The 21,495-nt window shown below is 46.9% G+C and overlaps 1 protein-coding gene across 1 annotated transcript; it reads right to left on the bottom strand.

The window, feature by feature from the left end:
- CORO2A (coronin 2A) lies at positions 897–20,190 on the bottom strand. The gene is made up of 12 exons (XM_021380600.1): positions 18,565–20,190; positions 18,202–18,402; positions 13,132–13,248; positions 9,389–9,538; positions 8,724–8,903; positions 7,747–7,863; positions 6,816–6,920; positions 6,366–6,462; positions 4,890–5,002; positions 4,194–4,284; positions 3,636–3,907; positions 897–2,878 (listed from the first exon to the last, which is right to left on the bottom strand). Exons 1-12 carry the CDS (start codon positions 18,754–18,756, stop codon positions 2,747–2,749), a joined length of 1,767 nt encoding a protein of 588 aa, XP_021236275.1. The 5' UTR covers positions 18,757–20,190; the 3' UTR covers positions 897–2,746.

Below are 21,495 nucleotides of genomic sequence, written 5' to 3' on the forward strand. Positions count from 1 at the left end.
ATGTATAGAAAAAAAAACCTCTAAATATATTTATTTTTCAATTATATTTGCTTTTCATTGCACAAATTTGTTTTTTTTTTATCCCCATGTTTTACAGTCTTTTACAAAGCAGTTAGGAGTTTTAGAAACTGTTAAAATAATCACAGAAGTCGATTTAGGCACAGTTCATTAGCCCATAACTACATTTCCTCCTTTTTTTTTTCCTCTCTATGAAAGATTTATGGTTGCATTTGAGCTCCAAATTGAAGTATACTTCACAGTCTACGCTTTTATGGGCATAATGTCTAAAAGAGCAGTTTTGATTAATTAGCCCTGCCTTATCAAAGGTTGCCAGCAAAGCCTAAATGAATTTTTTTTCTAGAAATGCTGAAATCAACACAACTCTAAGATGAGAACCATGGTGGCCGACAACTCTCTATGCTATCCACTCATAGCATGACAAAGACACAGTCCTCAAGAGAAAGTACGAATCCTCTGGAAAAATTATTTTGACTAGGAAATAATTTAAATAATTTATTTTGTAGGAAAAATAAGAAAAAAATCCAACAAATAAAACACACAGGGAAGGTGTCCTGTCACACAGACTGATGAAGCTGTATCAAGCGCTTGCCCTTCTGATGACAATAGCATGGAAACCAAAGTACCGTATTCCTGGGAGTACACTGTGAAAATGGCTTTGAAGCCTGAAAGCTGTCAGGTTTTCTTGGCATGGCTGGAGAACTGTGGGCTTTTAGGTCTCTTATTTAGCTGTTCTCTTTGGTGAGAAAGCCTGACCACTGCTGGCGCAAGGTGCACGTGTTTGGTTTAAAGCTATCTATCTGTGGTGTGTTGCATTTGCAGATCACAGCATACTGCAGAGTGTGCCCAGGGTGCAGGAAAGCCCATTCCAGAGGACATGAAGGTTTGGTTCAACAAAGCCGTTTTTAACATAATATTAATCCTTTTTTTTTTTTTTTTTTTTACAAAAAGAGTAGCGTTAAAGAGGAGTTGGAGTTGGACTTGATGAACCTTGTCAGACCCCTCCAACTCAGGATATTCTATGAAATAAGTGACTGATGCTAAGGGCTTTTCCTGAAAAACATTACAACTACCCCTCCCCACCCCCCACTATTACGGAAACAAACATGTCTGACTTTTTAGCACCCACATCCGTTGTTGCTACGTAGAAATGAATGAAGTATTTTTGAAGGCTGAGTGAACCTCTTGCTGTAAAGCAAATGGGCTGCCAAAGCCTTTGTATGATTGCCACACATGAGCATTTGGTGCCCCTGAGCGCCTTGCTGGGGAATCAGAAGAGCATCTCACACGAGCACAGATAGTGCTCAGCCCCTAATCCCCTTCCCAAGGAGTCCTGTTTGCAGGAGAATGATGATGGAAAATATCTGGGAAAGCATCAGGCTACATGGAACCAGCAAGGCATACTATTCACTACTACACGTGCCACAACAGATGTGCAGTTACAGATTAACCAACATTTTCTTGCTCCATTTGGGACAGGGACATCTCCATGAGCTCTGCATTTAGGGCAAGGAAGATTATTCCCTCTTGGGAGCTGCTGCTGCATTCAGATTCCTGGGCTGCTGACAGCCCGCTGTCTTCATGCCATGCCTCATCAGCTCGCACTTCTCAGGAGCAAGTGAGACCCACAGACACCAACTAGGCAGGGGAGACCATGCACTCCCATGTGCTGGCCCAGCTCTGCATGCTGGAGACAGCATCTGCTCAAAGATGGTCACCGGTGCCAAGCTGAAAACAAGGATAGGACCTGCAGCTGCTCTCACCCTATGCAAAGGGATGGCAGCGAGCTGGTGTTGCTGGGCACAGACAAGCGAACTGTGGGACCTGCAGTGATGGGTCAGCCTGCTGGAATGTGCAGGAGATGGAGCAGCACAGCCTGGAAGGAGGAGCCCAGCAGGAACAGGACAAGGCATTGGCACCTGGGAATTAAGAAGGCAGCAGCACAGGAACAGGAAGGGCTATCTGTGGCCAGCCATGGTCCCATGATTCACTTGTGGCTGAGATTGCTTTTCTAGCACCGTTGCTGAAAGGTCTGCAGCGGGCTAGGAGTCTTTGGTAGAAAGAAGGAAAGGAGCCCCTGACTCAGAGGACATGGAGAGCTCTGTTGCACCTGCAGCTTCTATGGTGGGAACCAGCCAGCACCACTGCCCCTTTTGCGTGGCATCTCTGAACAGAGCAGCCCTCCTTCACCTACTGCCAAAGTGCTGACCGTTGCCAGCCCCAGTGCAACCTCCTGCACAGAGCAGGACTATCCCCAGCACCAGGTGAGGGCAGCTGCAGTACTGTTGAGCCCCCTGACGCAGGGCTGAGTCGTGAGGCAGGAGGTGGCACGAGGATCACTTTGGAGTCAGAGGTGGGAAAAGAAGCAAGCAGCTGCCTTTACTCTCCTATTGTGTAATCTGGAGGTGCAGCAAAACAGGTTTTTGGTCCTAGAGCTTAACAGGTGGCTTCTCCAGGACAAGAGCAAGATTTTCCAAAGTCTCTCACTACCATTAATGCATGAGCTTCAGACACAAGTGGCTTGGCAAGCAAGAGGAGACTGAAGAAGTACAGCAAGTCCATCAATAACTGTCAGGTGATGATTAGGGAAATGTGACCAGCACAAGCCAGGGAAATCCATGCTGCCTGAAGCATCAGTTTTTCCCCCAGCAAAAAAACTAGGAGTCTTCTGCAAGAAATGGAGTCTGCTGCAGCTGCTGAGGGTGCAATGAGCCACAGGCCAGCACATTCAGTACCTGCCTGTGGCCGTGTAGACGTTTCTGAGCTCCAGCTCCAGTTGTTTAATTTTGACATCTCTCTGATTTACCAGCTCACGTAGTCTACGGATTTCTTCCTGTTGTCGGTAAAACATCTGCAGAAGCTGTAAGAAAAGTCACATTTTACTTCCCTTACAGTGAGGAAATACAGATTTATTCTATCAAATGCCACCAATCCTGTCAACTTCTGAGAGAAGCAGCACCTAAAGAGAGGGCTTTCAGCTGATGGACTGACCAGCAGCAGTGATCACCTATGCTGTGAAAGTAGGTCCTTCTCAGTAATGCTGCATCTGCTTAATTCAGTAGATAATACAACTTTCCTCCTGATGGCTCAAGCTGAGGAGAGTATTTGGATTCCAGATTCCTGGATCTCCTACTGTCCGACCTTAGGGATTTTTTTTCCTTTTTCTTTTTTTTTTCTCCTGATCATGCTCTTTCCTCTCTAGTTTGGGCTAGCATGACCTTTCATGACCCAGCTCTGAAAGGGATGCTTCTGTAACCTCATGGGGCAGGCTCAGAAACATGAAGAAGAATATCCTTCTTCATACCACTGGAAAGTTGGGCTTGTAGATTTCTGCCCTGTCAAGCTCAGATGCTGAAGCCTTGCATAACCAAAAGGGACTAAGCATGACTATGGGGAATGAAAACCTTCCAGGGTTCCTGAATGCAAACAACCTGCATGTACTCAGAAATGTCCCTGAGCTGCCAGCGGGCTTCCCACTTACCACAAAGATCTCACACAGTTCCAGGCTCTGCAAAATAAACCCTCTCCAGATTGCATCACCTTGTGAGCAGCAACTTTTTGCCATCTGACTCTGGGTCTCCCCCACGGCCCCAACCCTTCACCCTACACCTTCACACCTCATTTTCAGTTTTTGGTGGTGGGCACTCAAATATGTCAAAGCCATTGGAGAGACGCATGTGCTCATTTTTCGGCAACCTCTCCTCCACTTTCAGCTGGTTTCTGCTGTCTTTGATGTCACTTTTCTTCTGCATCTCCTCCGGTGGCATTCTTCCTCCCTGACCCTTGTACTGGGTCAGGTCAGGACTCTTCACAAGTGGCTCTGGCTCGGGAAGCTGCGGTAAGGAATTCACAGGTCCAGAGCCTGGTCTTAAGGACACCAAGAGAGGCCCTAGGGAGGGAGGCAGGGACTGGTTAGCACTCACAAACCATCTTCCAAAATCAGCAGTAAGCAATTCATTCAAACAACCTGCAGGGATAGACATGGAGGCACTTGACAAGAGGGGTCTCCGGAGTTGATGGTAGTGAACATTTCAGCCACTAAATTATTATAGTTGAGAGCTGTATTTGCTACATCTCTCCTTTACCTCCACTCCTTTTTCTCAGGCCAGAGAGCCAGCAGCAGCTTACCCAAGCCCTGGGGAGCTGAAGGGCTGGGGAGCTCTCCATGTGCTGACCTTTGTTAACTCCGTTCAGCCACTCTTGTGCCGTCATTGCTGGCTGGCCTCCAGTGGTCAAGGGGTAGATGTCTTCCTGGTATGACTCCGACTGCAAGCAAACAAAACAGTCACAACATCAGAGGGGTTTGGGTTTAGACTGTCCGTACTGGAACATGGTGGAGCTCGTTCCACCTCAGAGCAGGGAGCATGTCACCGGCATGTGTGTAAATCTTCTCACCTGCCCTGAGCCTTTCTCCTCCTCACCCCAACTCAGAAGGAGAGCATCTGAAGGCCTACTGTAATTCCTGCCAGCAAAACCCTTTCACATCCGGACAACAGACCGGGGAGAAGTTAGTAATACAGACTAGGCCTATGTTGCCAAACTCCTTACATCTGTAAACTTGAAGTTTACAGCCAGCTAGCTGAGCTGATAATCGGAGACACCCTTTGTTACACACAAGCAGAGAAGACTGGTGAGCATGTCTTTTGAAGGAAAGTTGGCCATTACACAGAGATCTGACTCCAAGTTACCCAACCAAGGATTTGGTGGCAGGGCTGCCCCACCAGCTGACTAACTTTGTTCCTTGGAGAAGGAAAGAGAAAATCTCTTGTTCTTCCTGCTCACCTGCCATCCAGGGGTCACAGAGAGGAGGCACTGCCCTCTTACTCATTGATATTTATCCGAGACACACGTGTGACCAGAGGCTAACTTACCCGTCGAGGGACAATCATGGAGATGGGCTCAATCAGGCTTTTGGTTGGGATCAGTTTGTAAAAACGGAAAATCTCACAAGCTGACACTTCAAGGCCTCTTTTTGGCATCATTCCTGTTGGGAAAGCATAAAAGAAACAGCATATAAATCTTCCTAGGAGAACTAATGCCATCCATCATGGAAAAAGGGCCAACAAACACGACACAGAGTGCCAGCTCAATAGCATGGTCTGATCTCTTGACACAAAACAGGCTCAGTGTTACAAATTACAAGTAAAACTCAATCTTTTTTTTTTCCTTCCAGACCACAAAGTTACACCCAGGATCTGTGGTTATCAAGCTGAGCCTCCTGTTCGTTATTCATTCTCACAAACTGCAAATAGAGTGACCAGCACTGAGCAGATCTAGCAGGTGATGCCAGGATGTTCAGGACCCCCAAACCCCACTAGAATAGCTGGATGGGACAGACCAAAGGCTCTTCCAGCCCAGTATCATCCCCTCAACGCTGTCCTAAACTAGAATGTAGTATAAGGGTATGAGCATCTATTTTTTCAGCCAGCATCATTTGTGTTTCAGGGACTGGCTGAGCCACATAAGATGTTCGAGTACTTGGTAGCTTCAGTGAGAAATCAGTGGAAAAAACTGAAAAATAGAGAGATCTTCCAGTTCAGTTTTAAATAACTCATTCTTTTCTGACAACAGTTTCCTGGAGGAGACCTGCAGGCACAAAATCCAGTGCTGCTAATTATTTGTACCAGTGGCCAGGAAGAATAGAAGTGTCTATAGGTAGTATGTAGGGGTGGGACATGGTCCTAAAAACTCATCTGCCTCTGTTGGGAAATTTGGCCTACAGGATAGACTAGAAAATGTTCAAGAAAGGCCTACAACTGAGATCTGGAAGCTGAAACCCAAATTCTATAAATTAAATGAGTCAAACAAACAATGGAGTAATGTGGGTACAGGTTAATGAGCAAGAGTCTTGAATGGACGAGAGGTGACCTAGCAGGAGGTCTAACTCTAGTGGCAAATGCCAATGCAGAAGAAGGTAGGCAAGTGGAAAGAGCGGAGGCAGTTGTGGCACGCATTATTCACAAAGAAATCCCAGAGTAGAAACAATGTCAACAGAATTCAGAGCTGGAAATCTTGAGGCAAAGTCTTAAAGAGCAAAGAATACCCTCCACCTCTAAATCCAGACTGCAGTCCCTTCCATCTTGACCAGGTACGTGGAGGGGATGCAGCAGTCACTGGTAAAGTTCCCCAGTCATTCTTTGCTGGTCAAAAGAGACCTCTCCAAGGTGTGACCGTGGTACCACCTGAGATACATAGATGAGCTGGGCCAAGCCAACCACTGTTCCAGTACGGAGACTGAAATTAACCCACTCTTTTCTACACATGAAATGGTATTTTGGACTCCAACAGCTACTAAGATAGGAAGTCACCACCCTCTCGTAACATTAGTCAAACGCACTGCCACTCACCTATTCCCTTCTGCGGTAAATGAGAGCGATATTCCATCAGGTAGTTCAGGTATGGTTTCTCAGGGCTAATCTCATAGTACCGTATATTTCCATCACCCTAAACGCAAAGAAAATGAACATAAGCCAGGCTCTGCTGTCCAACATGACAGTCTGAGAAGAACACATGGCCACAGAAGCCGTGCAAGGTCAAGAATATAAGCACCTCCTACCAAAATATTTCCCCTGTGTGCAGAACTTAGGACTCTACCATGTCCCCGCAGTAAAAGTGACATGTTTGCAGTAGAAAATGTGGCCTGATTCTCCAGCATTCTCAGCCCCCATCCCATTGGTCCATATCCTTAGGTTAATGTGGCTTAGGAGCATCTGTGACTTCAGCCTCAGCAATGTGGATGACACAACACTGACTAAGAGAAGAATCTGATAGCATTTGCTAACATGGAAAGCACTTACCTTTCCCACAACATAAAGCATGTTTGTGTCTGAATCGTAGAAAGGAAACAGGAGCCCCGAGGAGCCATCCAGATCCTCCTCCAGTAAAGGCACAGAAAGGTCATTCTGGGTAGGACACAGGAAAAGCAAACAGCTGGAATCAGCTGGCAGCTACCTCTACTTGGGAACACCTTACATGAACCCCAGCTGGGAGTGGCAGAAGAGAGCCACTCTGTAATGACACCAGTACGTCTCAGCACTACTCAGCTTTGTGGGAGGCGTTTGGATGGCAGCACAGTTCTCTGTCACACACGGAGAAACCATGCCCAAACACAGTCAGATGGTATATCAGGGAGCTGGTCCACCACCTTTGTCTGCTACAAAGGATGACGGTGTGAGAAAGAGGCAGAGGACTGTGCTGCAAGTTTAGCTGATGCAGGGGGTGCAGTGACGTGATGAACAGAGGAAAAGTGTCTTGCTGCATATGAGAGGGGCAGAGGAGTTTCTTAAGAATCACAGAATCATAGAATGGCCTGGGCTGAAAAGGATCTCAAAGATCATCTAGTTCCAACCCCCCTGCCGTGGGCAGGGTCACCAACCACCAGACCAAGCTGCCCAGAGCCACGTCCAGCCTGGCCTTGAATGCCTCCGGGGACTGGGCATCCACAACCTGTCAGATCACCCAAAGCTTTCTTGAATTGCTTTCTCCGGCACTGAGCACAGCATTATCTTTGTTCTGGTGGATTCTATGCACACAGAGTTGAGAGCGTCTTCAGAAATTCATACTCAGGTAATGGTACCGTAACAATACAGCCGATCACACATTAAGACTTTGACAGACTGCTTCTGAATTGCTGTTACAAACCAATTCTTGAGCAGGTGGAAAAGTTAAAGTGACAATAAAAGAGAGAAAAATGAAGATAGTATGGTTAGAATTGCTGGTTCAACTCACTTGATCCCACAATGCAATTTGCCTATTATTCCACCGGGATGTTCCAGTAGAGAGCAGCTTTTTCATGTTTCCAAGAAATAAGACTTTATTGGCTTTGTGAGACTTGTAGCTGGCTTCCTATAGGAAGAGAAAACCCATTGCCTGAGTAAGAGACAGCACCTTTCCTTGCTGCGGTAAAAAATATCATGAGAAATCACATTACGGCAAGAAACCACCTTCCACTGCCCATGAAGCTTATCCAGGTGGGCTAAGGCACACCAGTTCATCTTTGTGTAGCTGCATTTCATTTTACCTGAGGCTTCTCGTCTAAGAAGCCATGCATAGTCAAGAACGAAAGCACCTCTCAAAATATTTCCCCCCAAATTCTTGTGTGGGGAAGTTAGTCACATCTGAACGATCTGCCCAACTGGGCTGAAACTACGGTGAGCAGGATTTCACAGAGATCTGAGAAAGGCAGCTTAAACTCTTTAAGTGCATTCTCAGAAACTCAGGCAAGCCCTCTGATTAGCAAATCACGTATTCACGTGAGGGCAATCCCTAGGAGTTGCACTGTTGGATTTTCTGTGCACACAAACGTGTGCAGATACCTCCAAAAGGCAGTCAGCCTCACCTTACCAGGAGACACAGAGTACAGACAATGTACACTTGCATCCAGCTGGCCACCTGACCTCTATCAGCCATAGCAAGGAATCCTCTGGCATTTCAGAACTTCAGAAGGAAGCTATTAAAGCAGAGCACTTCACAAGGGGTGTCAGAGAGCAAAGAGGTCAGCAATCTTGGTAGGAAGATAAAGAAACCCTGTTCTCAACAGTGGCAGCAATTGTTTCATGAAAAATAGAAGGCAATGGTACTATTAAATGACTGGAAGAATGCTGAGTGCAGATCTGTCTTTTTTTTAATGGCAGTAAGTCTACCCAGAAGAGGAAATGCTCCACAGGTGAGATCAGCTGGATCTAAAACCTCTGAAGTCAACCTACTTGTAGGACTGTTCTTGCACGAGGGTCTATCAGACGGATCTTTCTATCTCTGCAGGCTGTGGCAAGGAGGCTGCCATCCGTGTTGAATGACATGGAGAGGACCACATCCTTGTGAGCATCAAGGATCTTCACTGGGTTTGACAGGACATCTTCCCTGGTATCAAGGTTCCAGATCATGATCTGAGGCAAAAGAACAACAAGTCAGCTGTTTGTTGCCTGGCCAAGCTGGGACTTTGTGCATGTACCCTCTTCACATCTTCCTCTCTTCTCTACATCTATAGGTCTTACCATCATGTATTTAAAATAATTTAAAATAATTCCTGGTACGTAAGGCAAGTCATGGTTTATACAAAAAAAAAATGGCTAGCATCAGTGCAAAAATTTGCACTAGCACTGGAATGAAGTCAAAAGTAAATGGCATTGGATATTGCTACAGAAAAGGAGAACAGAGTAGGCTGACGTTGATCAGAAGAATGGAAAATGAGCCGAGTTTTTGGAAGCCCATGACAATGACCTCTTGCTTTTGGGGTCACTATGGAACTTCCCTCTCAGGAAGGTTTCTGAACTCTTTATCATTAACTTACAGCTTGAAATGAAAACAAATTTCAAAACAACCTGACAAACACAGCATCCCAACAGGAGGGATCTGCAGAGAACAGACCCACCTTGTAGTCATGGCCGGAGCTGAAGAGGATGTTACTGGCAGTGGGATGCCATTCAATGAGGCCAACCCTTCGAGCATGGCCAAGAAGTTCTTTCTTCGGAGTGGTGATGTTTTTTGTTAGCAGGTGCTTGGGGATGTCCCAGATTTTAACCTGAATGGCACAAGATGGGTCTTAGGTGAGATTAGTGAGTACGTTGCTAATTAGGAATTTACAAATTTCTCTTCATACTGGGTTATTTTGTTGGTATTTCTCCTGCCTTTATTGGTTACCAGTCTTTCAACTCTATAACTTTATTTTTTGTGCGTCTAATTCTCTGACTGTAGGCAGCAATTTCACCTTTTTGTTTTAAATTGGCAATCAAACTCTTACAATCGGCAACGCCATCAGCGCATTTATGAAAATCTGTTGTCAAGGGTAAGAAGTAAGCCACGGATCGTACAGACATCAAACCACATCACCTGCAGTTTTCCACCTTGTCTCCTACCAAACTTTGAGCCGGAATGGGCAAATGTGAAAAAAACTTCAGCAAAGGGTCCTAGAATATATTACAGCATTGATAGATCCAAGCAATCATCCAGTCAGCACTACCTGGTAGAACTGAAAATGCCTTTGGACAGACAACAACTACGGTATCTTTTGTCTCATTAAAACTGCACAAATGCAAAATGCTTTGCAAACAGTACAGCACTTTGACCACATTGGTTAAAGTACACAGAAACCTACTCAGGTGGCCACGTGGCACACACCCAGATCAGAAAGACTGGGCAGCATCACACACTGGGAGTCTGCTGTCTCATAACAGCTCTACTTGCTGCCCTGGGTTCATCTAGAAGGATGCTATGTGAAAACAGAAATAAACACTGCTCTACTGTGCAGAAGGAGACAACAGAGGTGACCTATTAAAGCAGATTAACCTGTGCAGGTAAAAGAAAAAGTCTTTCTCACGTTAACCCTATAAGCACAAGCATTTAGGATGATAACAGAAGATTCAGCCTTTGGTTCAATGAAAATGACTCTGCTTGTAGTAAATTCTCTAGGATTTAGCCTGAAGCGAGATTCTGTGATAAGATGGAAATGTTCTTTGAATTATACAGTTGGTGGAAATTAGCCACTGCTGCCTGAGTAGTCTCCCACTGTTTGGCTGATGAGGTTCACAACATTCTACACCAAAGAAACAGAGGCACAAATTCAAGGACCTGCTAGGAAGGATCACAACCACCCTTCTCACCAGTGTTCATCGCTTTGCAGAATCAAGTCCATTGGAAAACTAAGGATTGTGGAGTCCAGTAGCCTCTAGATGAAATTCCACAGCAGTAAGAGAATGCATCATACCCTACAGCTTCAACAGCTATCACTAAGTGAATGGGGCTGGGAAAGCAGGGAAGGGGAACTGTGAAGAACTGACTAGGGTGAACAACACACCCTCCATGCTATGAAATGGGTGGTGCTAAAAGCAGGGAAATTACCTTTGCTGGAGTTTAAGGATTCATGAAATGGCAGAAATTGTCAGAACTTAATGGGCAGAAGAAGCAGGTCTTGGAACCAAACCTACCAAGGCCAAGCAGGAGAAACCCAGCTCACCAACAATCTGCCCCATTGCATTCTGAAGAAAATCTGACAAAGCAAAGTAAAAAACACAGAGTTGCCCCTCCAACCACTGAGGAGAAGATCTTCAGAAAGCTGGATTTATTGATTTGCCAGAGGAAAAGAAGGGATAAGAGGATGATCCCTCTCCTCATGCTTTTCAAGCTCTCAGCCCCAGGCCTCTTGCCTTGTCCTCAGTCCAAAGCCTGCCCACAGGAGCAGCAGAAACTGGGAAAGGTAGTGGTAGCTGTTTACAGAGACAATCCACCCCTTCCCATACCCTAAAGCACCACTCTGCATGCTCCAGCTACAGGCCACAAAGTCAGGCTCCAGAAAGGGTGGTTAATGGCCAAGAAACTTCTTAGGAATATGGATGGTGAGAAATGTATTCCATCTATCTTCACACAAGTTTGTGGATCCCCTCAACATTTTCAGGGAAAAACAGTGCAGTAGGAACAGTAGGGTACTAAAAAGGAGCGTAGAGACTCAGCAAGTTTTTAGAGCAACTTTGGTGCTAAGACCTGTGATCAGCTCAGTGTTTCAGCTCCTCATCCTGGAGAATGATCCAGTGCCAACTGTTTCAGTAGGAAACCAGAAAAGAAAACTGGCAGAGAGCAGATCTTCTGCACAGGCACTGAGGATCGAGTAGACAACAGAATAAATATGACCAGCCAGCACACCCAGGCAGAGATGAAAGCAAGCAACATCCAAATCTGGAAAAACAGAAAGATAGCCACTAGATCAAAGAAACTGATTTTCCCCTTTGCTCAAGAACCATAAATAACCACTGGAATACTGCATCCAGTTCTGCACTTCCCAGAGCAAGATCAGTGCTGATAAACTTATGTGAGTCCAGTGGAGACCACCAGGACGTTCTTGCCCTGTGAGAAGAAGCTGAGGGAGATGAGTCTGTTCAGAGTGGAGAAGAGATATCTTCAGAGGAATCTGATAAAAGCCTTTACCTTTTAGCTTAAATCTTTTGTAAGATTACTGAGAAAATAGTGCCAGGCTTGTTACTAAAGTGCAGAGTGGGAGGATGGGATACAGTGGTCATTAACTACACTGGGAAGATTCTAACTGCATATAAGGAAAAAGTTCCTCATGGAGTAGTGAAGAACAGCAACAGGTTGCCCAGAAAGGTGGTGAAATCTGCATCCTCGGAGGTTTTTGAGACTCAGCTCTACAGACTGGAGCAGTAGGTGGGGCCAGAGACTCCCCAAGCTCCCTTTAAATTTGAATTGCATTTACTGCACGTAATCTGCAAGTGCAGCAGGAAGCTTCAAAGCTTGTGCTTACTCCTCATCCGAGGCTCAAAAGAGCAGTCTTGGTGATGCCTTTGTGCCTCAAGTCCTTTCTGAGATGGCATGAGCAATCCATCTGTAAGATAACATGTAGCGCTCACAGGCAGCCCAGAAATTGGTGATGATAATCACCAATAATGAATAATGAACAATTTGTGTTCATAAGGGACATGTAAGCCCATATTACCCACTGGGCTATCACTGGGTAATATGGGCTTACATGTCCCTTATGAACACCAATTGCATCTTTCTGTTCCTAATAACTGCATCTACACTGAAGTAAAGGAAATCTGACGTGTGGTATTTGCTGTATATGAATAGGTTTGCGTTAGCATTAACATTTGCATTTCTGGAGTTCTTCTGTGTTTTCAGTAGGAAAAAGCTTTCTTTGATGCCTCGGGCAGAATAAAGTATGACACAGAATCCTCAGCTACCCTAGCATGGCTTTACAGAGAAACTCAGGGCAGGAACAAGCTCATATTTGCTATGCAGGGAAATAATCTGATATAGCTGTTGCAGATCGCTGCATAAAGCTTTTGTTTTGTAGTAAAGGAGTTTCGTAGTGATTGACCTTGAAACAATTTTAAATTCATGTTCTTTGTCACATAAACATAGCCAAAAAGATGGAAGGCACTAAAGAAAGATATTTTTCTGATCATGATTTTGACAGCACCAGCTAGGTCATGGGATCGCATGGGCCTGACGCCAAGAGAATCACAGAGATCTTGCTCTTATACCTGGCTTTTATGTACATATTTTTGCATGTCACCCCTGGGCCTTTCGATTCTTTTCTGATTTCTCTCCCCCAAAACGCACGTTGCCCAGGTAATAGCACAGAGTATAAGCTGGGAGACTTACGGTGGCATCTTCCGAACACGAAGCTATTACAAAGTCATTGAATGGGTTCCACTTGATGTCCAGGACGTTCCCTTTGTGCCCACATATTCTGGGATAATGTGGGTCAAGCTTCCCTGTCTGGAAAAAAACAAATATCATCAAAACGAAGGTGAGCCATGGAATTACAGGCTGTTTCCCAGTGAGACCTGGGATGGCCCCAGTGAGAATGCTGAGATTATCGAAGTTATTACTTGATTCAGATGCCAAATAAATTCACAGGGGGAAAGGGAACAAATTGAATCTCATGATTTTTTTAGAGATTTGGGGAGGACGGGAAAATCTCGTATTTGTTTCTTGAGGTTACCTTTCTTATAAGCAGGAAAAGTGTTTTAGCTTGCCTTTTTTAGCTTCTTCAAGTAGCATTTATTTAATTTATTCATTTTTAAAGCAAGTGTACTCAAACACAAATTACTAACCTGGTTTTTCTTTCAACAAGCTATCAGTTTTTCTCTGATGGTTTTCAAATCCAACCATTCATCACATTAAATCAACACTCGGGACCTTCTAGAAATACACCACGTTTGGGCAGTGGGCTCACTGCTAAATATCATCCATAGTGAAACACCCTGAGGACCTTGTGCTACGTGGGGGCTGTGCTGCATCTGGATAACAGATACTGCAAGCAGCCTCTGCCACAATGTGATCTCAACTTTATGTGCTAGGAAGATGGCTGGGGATTTGATTAAGGTTGGAGCAACACTGGCTTCTCACTGTCAGGAGAAGGAAAGCCAGAGGAGCTCCAGGGCCCCCGGCCAAGAGCACAGCTCAGCCACTTCAGAGGTGGTGCCAAGCTGGTCATGCTTTACCTGCCCTCTTTTATCCCATCTGGAGGAATCATAAACCAAAGTGAGAGCAAACGTTTGCTCTTCTGGAAAGCAGACAATGCAGGCGTGTGCTCCCCATGCCTCTCCAGAGCTGGGCCTGCAGGGTGTGCAGGGGAGGGCCATCGGTGCTGACCCTAGCCAGGACGTGGTGCCCATGTCATCTTGCCAGCCTACACACATCTACAGACTGGCTGCTTTTTTGTGCAGAACCAGACGCGATGTAAAACTACTCTGGCTTCAGTGGAAAGTTTGTCACCTTGACTGGGACTAACCTGCTTCAAACAGAACACCCAGAGGGCTTTGAAATGTAAAATACTGTGCTTTTATAGACTACAATCTAAAACAAAGCATTTTTATAATAGGAACAATAACAAGTGACTTGGGAAGGCAAAAGACAAGAGATAAAAGGGCTTTAATGAGCAGCATTTTCCTGCCCAGAGTGTCCTTTTGCAGGATTCAGGGCTTGGTTTCAAGCTGGCAACCCAGCAGGCTGGGCAGCAGCATCACAGAGATCCCTTGATCCTTGTGGGAACTCCCAGAGCTTTCCGTCTTGCCTGCTCCAGGCTCCTCCTGGGAGAGGACCAGGCTACCCAGTCACCCCACCGTGCCACACTGGGATCACTCTGCCCGCCATAATCTTCAAGCTTCTGCTACACACACAGCCTCACCAGGCTCAGCTGACCCCAGGAAAGGAGCCCTCTGTGCTTCCACCAGACCCACCTCCCAGTTCTGCAGCTCTGGCACTCAGCAGAGCCCACAGCACATGATAAAAACAAGCACACAGGACGAGTCTCAGACAAACGTACTGTTGGTCTCAAACTGCTGCATGTGGAAGGTTGTCACCTGCTGGGGAGTTTAATTCCATTGACAGAGCAGTATTTTAGTAACTAGATGCGTTGTCATCCATGCAGAGACGCCTGACTTCCATAGTGATTTGCAGAGCTTGAAAAGTCGTTCAATTTTTCAACCACTTGCTTTACAAACTCCCAGCATTTTTGAAAAGCGTGAGGCACTGTAGCCAGATATGGACATGGGACAAAAACGTGCAGTGCAGCAGAACAACTGCTAAAGTTCTCCCAGCAGATTTGCGCAGGGCAGATTACCATGAGATTGGTCATTCCCAGTTCTCAGGTGTTCTTCAAAGGGCACGAGCACACCTTGCCATTACATCACGGCAGCACCCCCTTTGGCCCCAGCTAAAACCTCTAAACCCAGTTAAAACCTCTGGGGTCACAGCAGCTTTCATTTCATAGGCTTTGCCATCTAAGGGAATGAGGCCAAGTTTGTGTCTGAGAGGTCGACAAAGCCAAAGATGTTCTCTGCTTCACACCTGTTGCTGATACATTCAAGGACTGCAGACTGCAGAGACCTGGACACAAACATTTCCCCGTCTCTCTGGATTTTGTTTTCACTTTGCTAACTCTGTCTCACGCTGCAGTCCCAACCAAGTCTGCTCGTGGGAGGAGGAAAAAGGAAGATTTCTTTTTCTTTTAGAGGAAGGACACAAAAGTGGCCTCCGAGTCGAGAGCTTTCTTTGCCTGTGGAGCACGCACTTCCACAGCACATCACATCAAACTCCAGCCTGCACGCAGGCCTCGCTGCGGGACAGCAGCTCAGCTCCCAGCTCTGTTCACTCTGCCTGTGTGTCCTCAGACTCACAAGATTTACAAAATCACTCGGTCTGTGCTGGGCACCAGAGAGCCCCTGCGCCCACAGCCGCTTCCCTGGTGAAATGTGTTGCTCTTCCACCCAGCTGGCTTCAATGGCACATCCTCACGAGAGCCTAGCCGAGGTATCGTGCCACAGAAGGCCGTTTTCCAAGTGGTGGCAAACATTCAGCTTACTCCTCTTCTGCTTGAAGGCACAAGTACGTGCTTCTAGGCCTGGTGAATGGGTATGTATTACTAAGAGCTCTTTTTCTAGAGCTGCTTCCCATCCCTACCTTATTCTCAAGCTGCGTGAGAGGGGAGGAGTGGTGCGAAAGCAGAAAGTGGTATTTCTTCAAGGAGGAATGAGTGCTCAGTTTCCATGACTCAGCAGGAGAGGAGCGTGATGAACAGCGTTACATCTATCAAGGCTGAGTCTGCATTCGAGCACATCGTGAGGCGAGCAGCCCCTCTGCATGCAAACACAGAATGAACTGCAAGAAAGGGACAGAAAGGGACAAAAGCAGCTCCTCACACAGCCTGTTCATCCTCCCTGCGAAGAGTACTCTAAGACAGCCCTCGCTGCCCGGGTTCCGTTTCCCACTTCAGCCGAAGGTGACATCCTTGCTCTTAGGCTCTTCCTCCACACTGTGGCATGTGTGGGCTGTGTCTGCTCCCTGTGCATCCAGGCAAAAATAGCCCCAGACATACCTCCAGACCAGCTGCCCTCGGCTCCACGGCAGCCTGGGAAGCCAAGCCAGGAGCCCAGGGGGCTGCTGTCACCGCAACACACGAGGCAGAGGCCACAAAGACCACCTCAGGGAATAGAAGTCAAAAGCTGCCGCTTATTCACCGGCTGGCACCAGTTTGGAAGCTTATCATGAAAAAAGGAACTGGTGTCACAACTGGCAGGCTCAGGGAACCCCTTTCTGTGGGTGGCTGAAGCAGCTCTCCCCCACAGCTTGGGCTAGGAGAAGGCATTCAGAGGACAGCTGTAAGCAGCACAGCACCTACAGATGCTTTCCCCCATCCAGTGCCAAAGCTTAACCCTCAGGGCACTTCCTGAACTAGGGGAACTGCCCCTGAAGAAGCACAGTTCATGGCACAGCTCCTCTCCATACACCAGTCCCGTTCTGAGCCCCTGAATTCTTCCAAGCTCATCAGCCTCCTGGGCAGTGAGCTCCACATTTGAACTCCAGAAGTGTTGGCTTCTGCCTGCCATCACCCCGCTCCCTGATCACCAGTGTCCCCTTCACTACTCAAATTAAGAATTTCTCGCCAGACCTCTTCCCCACCCTATTTGCTTCTTCACCTGTCTCGCTGATTTCTTTTTTTTTTTCACCCAGACTGATCGAGGCCTAAGCTACAAAGTCTTTCTTCATACGAAAGCCATTCCACATTTTCACTGATGTGCTTTAATTATCCTTTTCTAGTTACCTTCTCTAGTTCTACTTTGCTTTTGACTTCTGCAAACAATATTTCATAGCTGGGTGGAGTATTTAAGCAGGTGTTAAGAAGGGAAGAATTGCTGCCAAGGATGGGCTGAGCTGAGAAGCAGTGAGAATAGAGAAGAATTAACAGTAAACAATGCGAGCATCTTCGGCTCATTTTACCAACAGAGCTGGGTCCCACATCCCACAGTCACCAGCTGCCTGCTCACAGATGCAGCTCTGTGATGAAGACGAGCTCCTCCACCTCAGCAGATGGTGGTCGAGGGGGCAGAAGTGACTCAGCCAAGAAAAACAGGGCAGTGGTTCATCTTAGGACTGGCTCTGAACAGCACCAGTGGTGAATGCACCGGATAAACAAAGTCTAGAAGGGCCAGGAACTGTACTAGGTTCTTAAAGCGCAGCCAGTTCACTTTAATCCTGAGCAAATATATATTGAAAAAGTGGCATTACAATAACACCATCAATTAACTTTTAATTAAAGGCTGAACTTTTGCCTTTCATCTGCTCTGGTCTGATTCCAGAGAGCTCATAATCTCATACTGAAGGTAATCCACATAAATGCATGCCTACCTCTTCTGAAGCAATAAATGTCAGATGGACAGCTTTTCCCTCTCATTAAAACCCACAAGCATGGGATTTGTTTCTGAGAGGGACGTCTTTCTAGCATCAGTGCTTGAAGCTCTAGAGCTTCCCTGTCTCATAACCACGTCTGCATTCCTTCGTGGAGGAGAAAGCAGTTATAACAAAATACATCCTACTCTTCTTGGTGACAGCTGAAGCCGTGCTACTAAAGCACCTTTCAGATTTTGCCCTCTGTATCCACTAATTGCTTTTCAATTTGCAATTTCTCCTAGGAGACAAACATTTGAGCACCACAGTTCCTGCTGATTACACAAGGCAACAGAGATACTACGCGAAGGAAGGTGCTGGAAACCTGCAAGCAGCTACGTAAGACGTGTTAGGTACAGATCCCCTGCCAGGGAACCTGGGGCCCTACCCATGCTTTCTTCAGTTCAGCAAACAGCACTAATGGGATATCCTCCATGAATACACCTCCGCCCAGCTCTCCTCCAGCCCTCACGACAGCCAGCCTGCCTCGATGGAGCTCACCTGGTGGATGGGAATGACGAGGAAGGCCCCTCCGCCTGCACACTCGGTCACCACCGCGATGAAGTGTGGGTTCACAGCACAGAAGTGGTTGTCGTGGACGCTGTGCGTGATGGGCACGCAGTCGTAGCACTTCTCCTTGCTGGCAGCCTTGCCGTACACATGGCGGAACTTGGAGCTGCGGTACTGCGGGTGCCAAGACATCTGTGGGGAGAAACACAGGAGCACCGCAACGTGAGGACAGGCCCCAGCAGCATGGCTGGCAGGTACACCCGCCCGCATTTTCCCCTCTGTCTCTGCTGGCAAGAGGGAAGCACCACGGAGAAGCCGTTCTCCCTCCCCAGCCCCACCAGTCCCAGCCTGCACCAGCAGTCTCTGCATCGCTGGGGCAGAGCCAGGCGCAGGCTCAGGGCACAGGACTCCAGGTAGCACAGCACTTGGGAAGCACTGAAGTTCCTGGATGAGGAAAGCCCGGGAGATGGGGAGTGAATGAGCCAGCCCGGATGCATTTCGTTTAGCTTTCTGGAGGTTAAAGACCAAAAAGAAGTCAAAATGCATGAAGGGAAAAATTAGATTTGGCAGATCACGAGAGTGGTGGCAGGCACCTGTTGGTTTCTTTTCCCACCGACAAAGACGTTCCGTGTGTCTGTCTTATAGCTGCACCACAGCCCTTCACCAGACAGCATTTCAAATGGCATTAAAATTGAAGCAGGCTAAACAGAAGAATCACCTTCCCAAAGAGAGCAGTGTGGCTTTATGGAACGGACAAAACTGATTTAAAACAAGAAGCTACCAGTACAGTACAGAAAGAGCAGTCCTGGCTACTAACTCCTGCTCTTTCCACAAGAGCCAGGCAGCAAGAGGCACGAGGAGGGGGCAGAGAAGGAAGATAAATGCAGACCAGGCAAACAAGCTGCAGGTGAAAGAGTTCCAAGCAAGCAACTGGAAGTACAGGCAAAGGCTGGGATGGGATTTTGCCCCTTGTTTGATGTGCACTGGCACAGTTTAATCAGTGATGCTGAAGCAGTGATGCTGCAGTTTGAGAGGGGTCCCAGCCAGGCAGCTTTTGAGTTACATCACAACTCATACCACTCACTCACATGGGTGAGCACTGGCAGGAGAGCATGCACTCAGCGCCAAGAAGCCAGGTGCATCATCACCATTTGACAAGAAGGGGTCCAAGGAACTTTAGTCTGAAGCATCCTTGCATCCAGCACGATATTGCAAACTGGCACTCATTTCCCTCACGGAAAAGCTGTTAAATGCCAGCAGCCTGCCTTGCTCGACCCTGGGCAGCCAAGCTGGGGCTTTACAAGTACAACACAAAGATGCAGAGAACATGCATCCCACATTGCACAGCAACACCTGGTCTGCAAACTGTGCTAGGACACCGGTTCTGCCCCAGTCCCTGCCCTCCTCTCATCCACCAGCACAGCTCAGAGCCAACCCCACCCTCGACAAATACTCACGCCTGTAAAAAGTCAGTCCTGGCAGATCAAAGTTGGCTCCTACAGCCCCTTCTGTTCCTCAGTTTCAACACAGAATTTCCCACCTTTACTAAACCCGCACTAGTCCGTATTTTTAGCTGATTACGTTTCCTGCACAGAAAACATTAGGCGCAACGGATTTCTGATACTGTGCGGGCCACCCTGCCCAAACAAACCAAAGGAATGCAAATTACTTGGTAGAGAAATCACTGATCCTGGGAAACTAGTCTTGGAAGAAGGGATGTTCCCAGGCAAAAGGACAGCTGAGGTGCAGCGGGCTGCCTCCCCACACAGCCCCAGGAGAGCAGCGTTTTCAATCAGCTTCACATTTGTGACAGGCAGGAGGTTGACTTTATCTTTGCTGGGAAAAAAAAGGAATCACCATGTTGTCTGAATGCAGCAAGTCCTCCTTACAGGAGGAAAGCTAGCTCTCCAAAAGGAACTTTTAGTGAGCTGGGGGTCGGCCTCTTCTGTCTTGTAACTAGTGACAGGACAAGGGGGAATGGCCTCAAGTTGTGCCAGGGGAGATTTAGGCTGGACATTAGGAAATACTGCTTCTCTGAAAGAGTGGTCAGGCGCTGGAATGGGCTGCCCAGGGAGGTGGTGGAGTCACCGTCCCTGGAGGCGTTCAAGAAACATTTAGATATAGCATTGAGAGTCATGCTTGAGTGGGGTTATTGGTGGTAGGTGGATGGTTGGACTGGATGATCACGTAGGTCTTTTCCAACCTAGCTCATTCTATGATTCTATGATTCTATGAACTTAATTACCGTGCTCCAGGGAACTTCTAGCTAAACTACTCCTGAGGTGGGAGGAGTTTTGTGAAGGGAGACACTGCACTTCTCAACAGCAAGGATCTCAACTCAGGAGTGAGTCACCAAGAACGGGGGAGAGTCCATTGTTAGGCTGTCATTCCTAGGGGAAGAAGGAATAAACAGCAAGATAGTCATGTCCTATAAAGTAGTCTTCCTGCAAGATTTTTATGGCAAACAAGGAATAAAGGAAACAAGGAATTAAATGCCCAAGTTCAGACCATGCTTAAGAAATGCAGAAAAATAGCCCTTTGCTATTTCAATTTATAGATCTAGGACTAGGCTGCCACTGAAATGGCCTTCACAGCACCTACCATTCTCCCAGGGAACAGAAGGGCAAGGAATGCCTGGGAATAACAGAAAACTGGCCAAGACAGTCCTGGTGGAACTGTGATCCTCGTGACACCACCGTAACAACAGACCAGCATTAGGAGACAGACATGGGGGAAAAACAGCCTGAATAGGTGCAGCACCAGCAGGTTGGAACAGAGGGAGAAGTGGATCCCGAGCTAAGAAGACAAGTGAATGAGGCTGGACGGGAGAAAACCAAGGGCCACTAAACCATATTCAAACCCTACCGCTTGCAATAGAGATCTTTAGAGGGTTCTCTCTGTCTGCAGTCCTAGGAGTCAGAGAAGAGTCAAAGTAAGGATAAAATTATGATGCTCAAATGAAAATCAGGCGAAAGCGAAACACAGAAAATCTGAGTGTGCTGCAGAGAGCATCTCCAGGCATGGGAGAGTGCCTGAACAGAAACGTCTCGGCATCCAGGCACACAAACCACTGCCTGTGGATCTGAGCATCTGCCTGGAAAGAAAGATCTGTAATCAATGTGACCCTTTGTAAAATCCTGAAACAAGTTACTTAATGAATGACGAGGCTCCATCAGCAGGAAATTTGGATGATTTAGCAGCAGACCAAGGACGGGGAGTGAAATTCGAAGATACAGAAAGTTTATACCCTATAGCTGGTGAGATAATACCATGTTCTAAGTGAGT

Source organism: Numida meleagris, chromosome Z (assembly GCF_002078875.1).
Source record: "Numida meleagris isolate 19003 breed g44 Domestic line chromosome Z, NumMel1.0, whole genome shotgun sequence".
NCBI classification, from domain to species: domain Eukaryota; kingdom Metazoa; phylum Chordata; class Aves; order Galliformes; family Numididae; genus Numida; species Numida meleagris.

What these genes read in the sequence shown, in the direction of transcription:
- CORO2A (XM_021380600.1), bottom strand. Translation starts at nt 18,756, where the DNA reads ATGCATTTTGACTTCTTTTTGGTCTTTAACCTCCAGAAAGCTAAACGA. An exon ending in GCTCCGGCCATGACTACAAG is followed by an intron (nt 8,904 to 9,388) that starts GTGGGTCTGTTC and finishes CTTTTGCCTCAG; the next exon opens with ATCATGATCTGGAACCTTGA. An exon ending in CCATGATTGTCCCTCGACGG is followed by an intron (nt 4,285 to 4,889) that starts GTAAGTTAGCCT and finishes GTTTGCTTGCAG; the next exon opens with TCGGAGTCATACCAGGAAGA.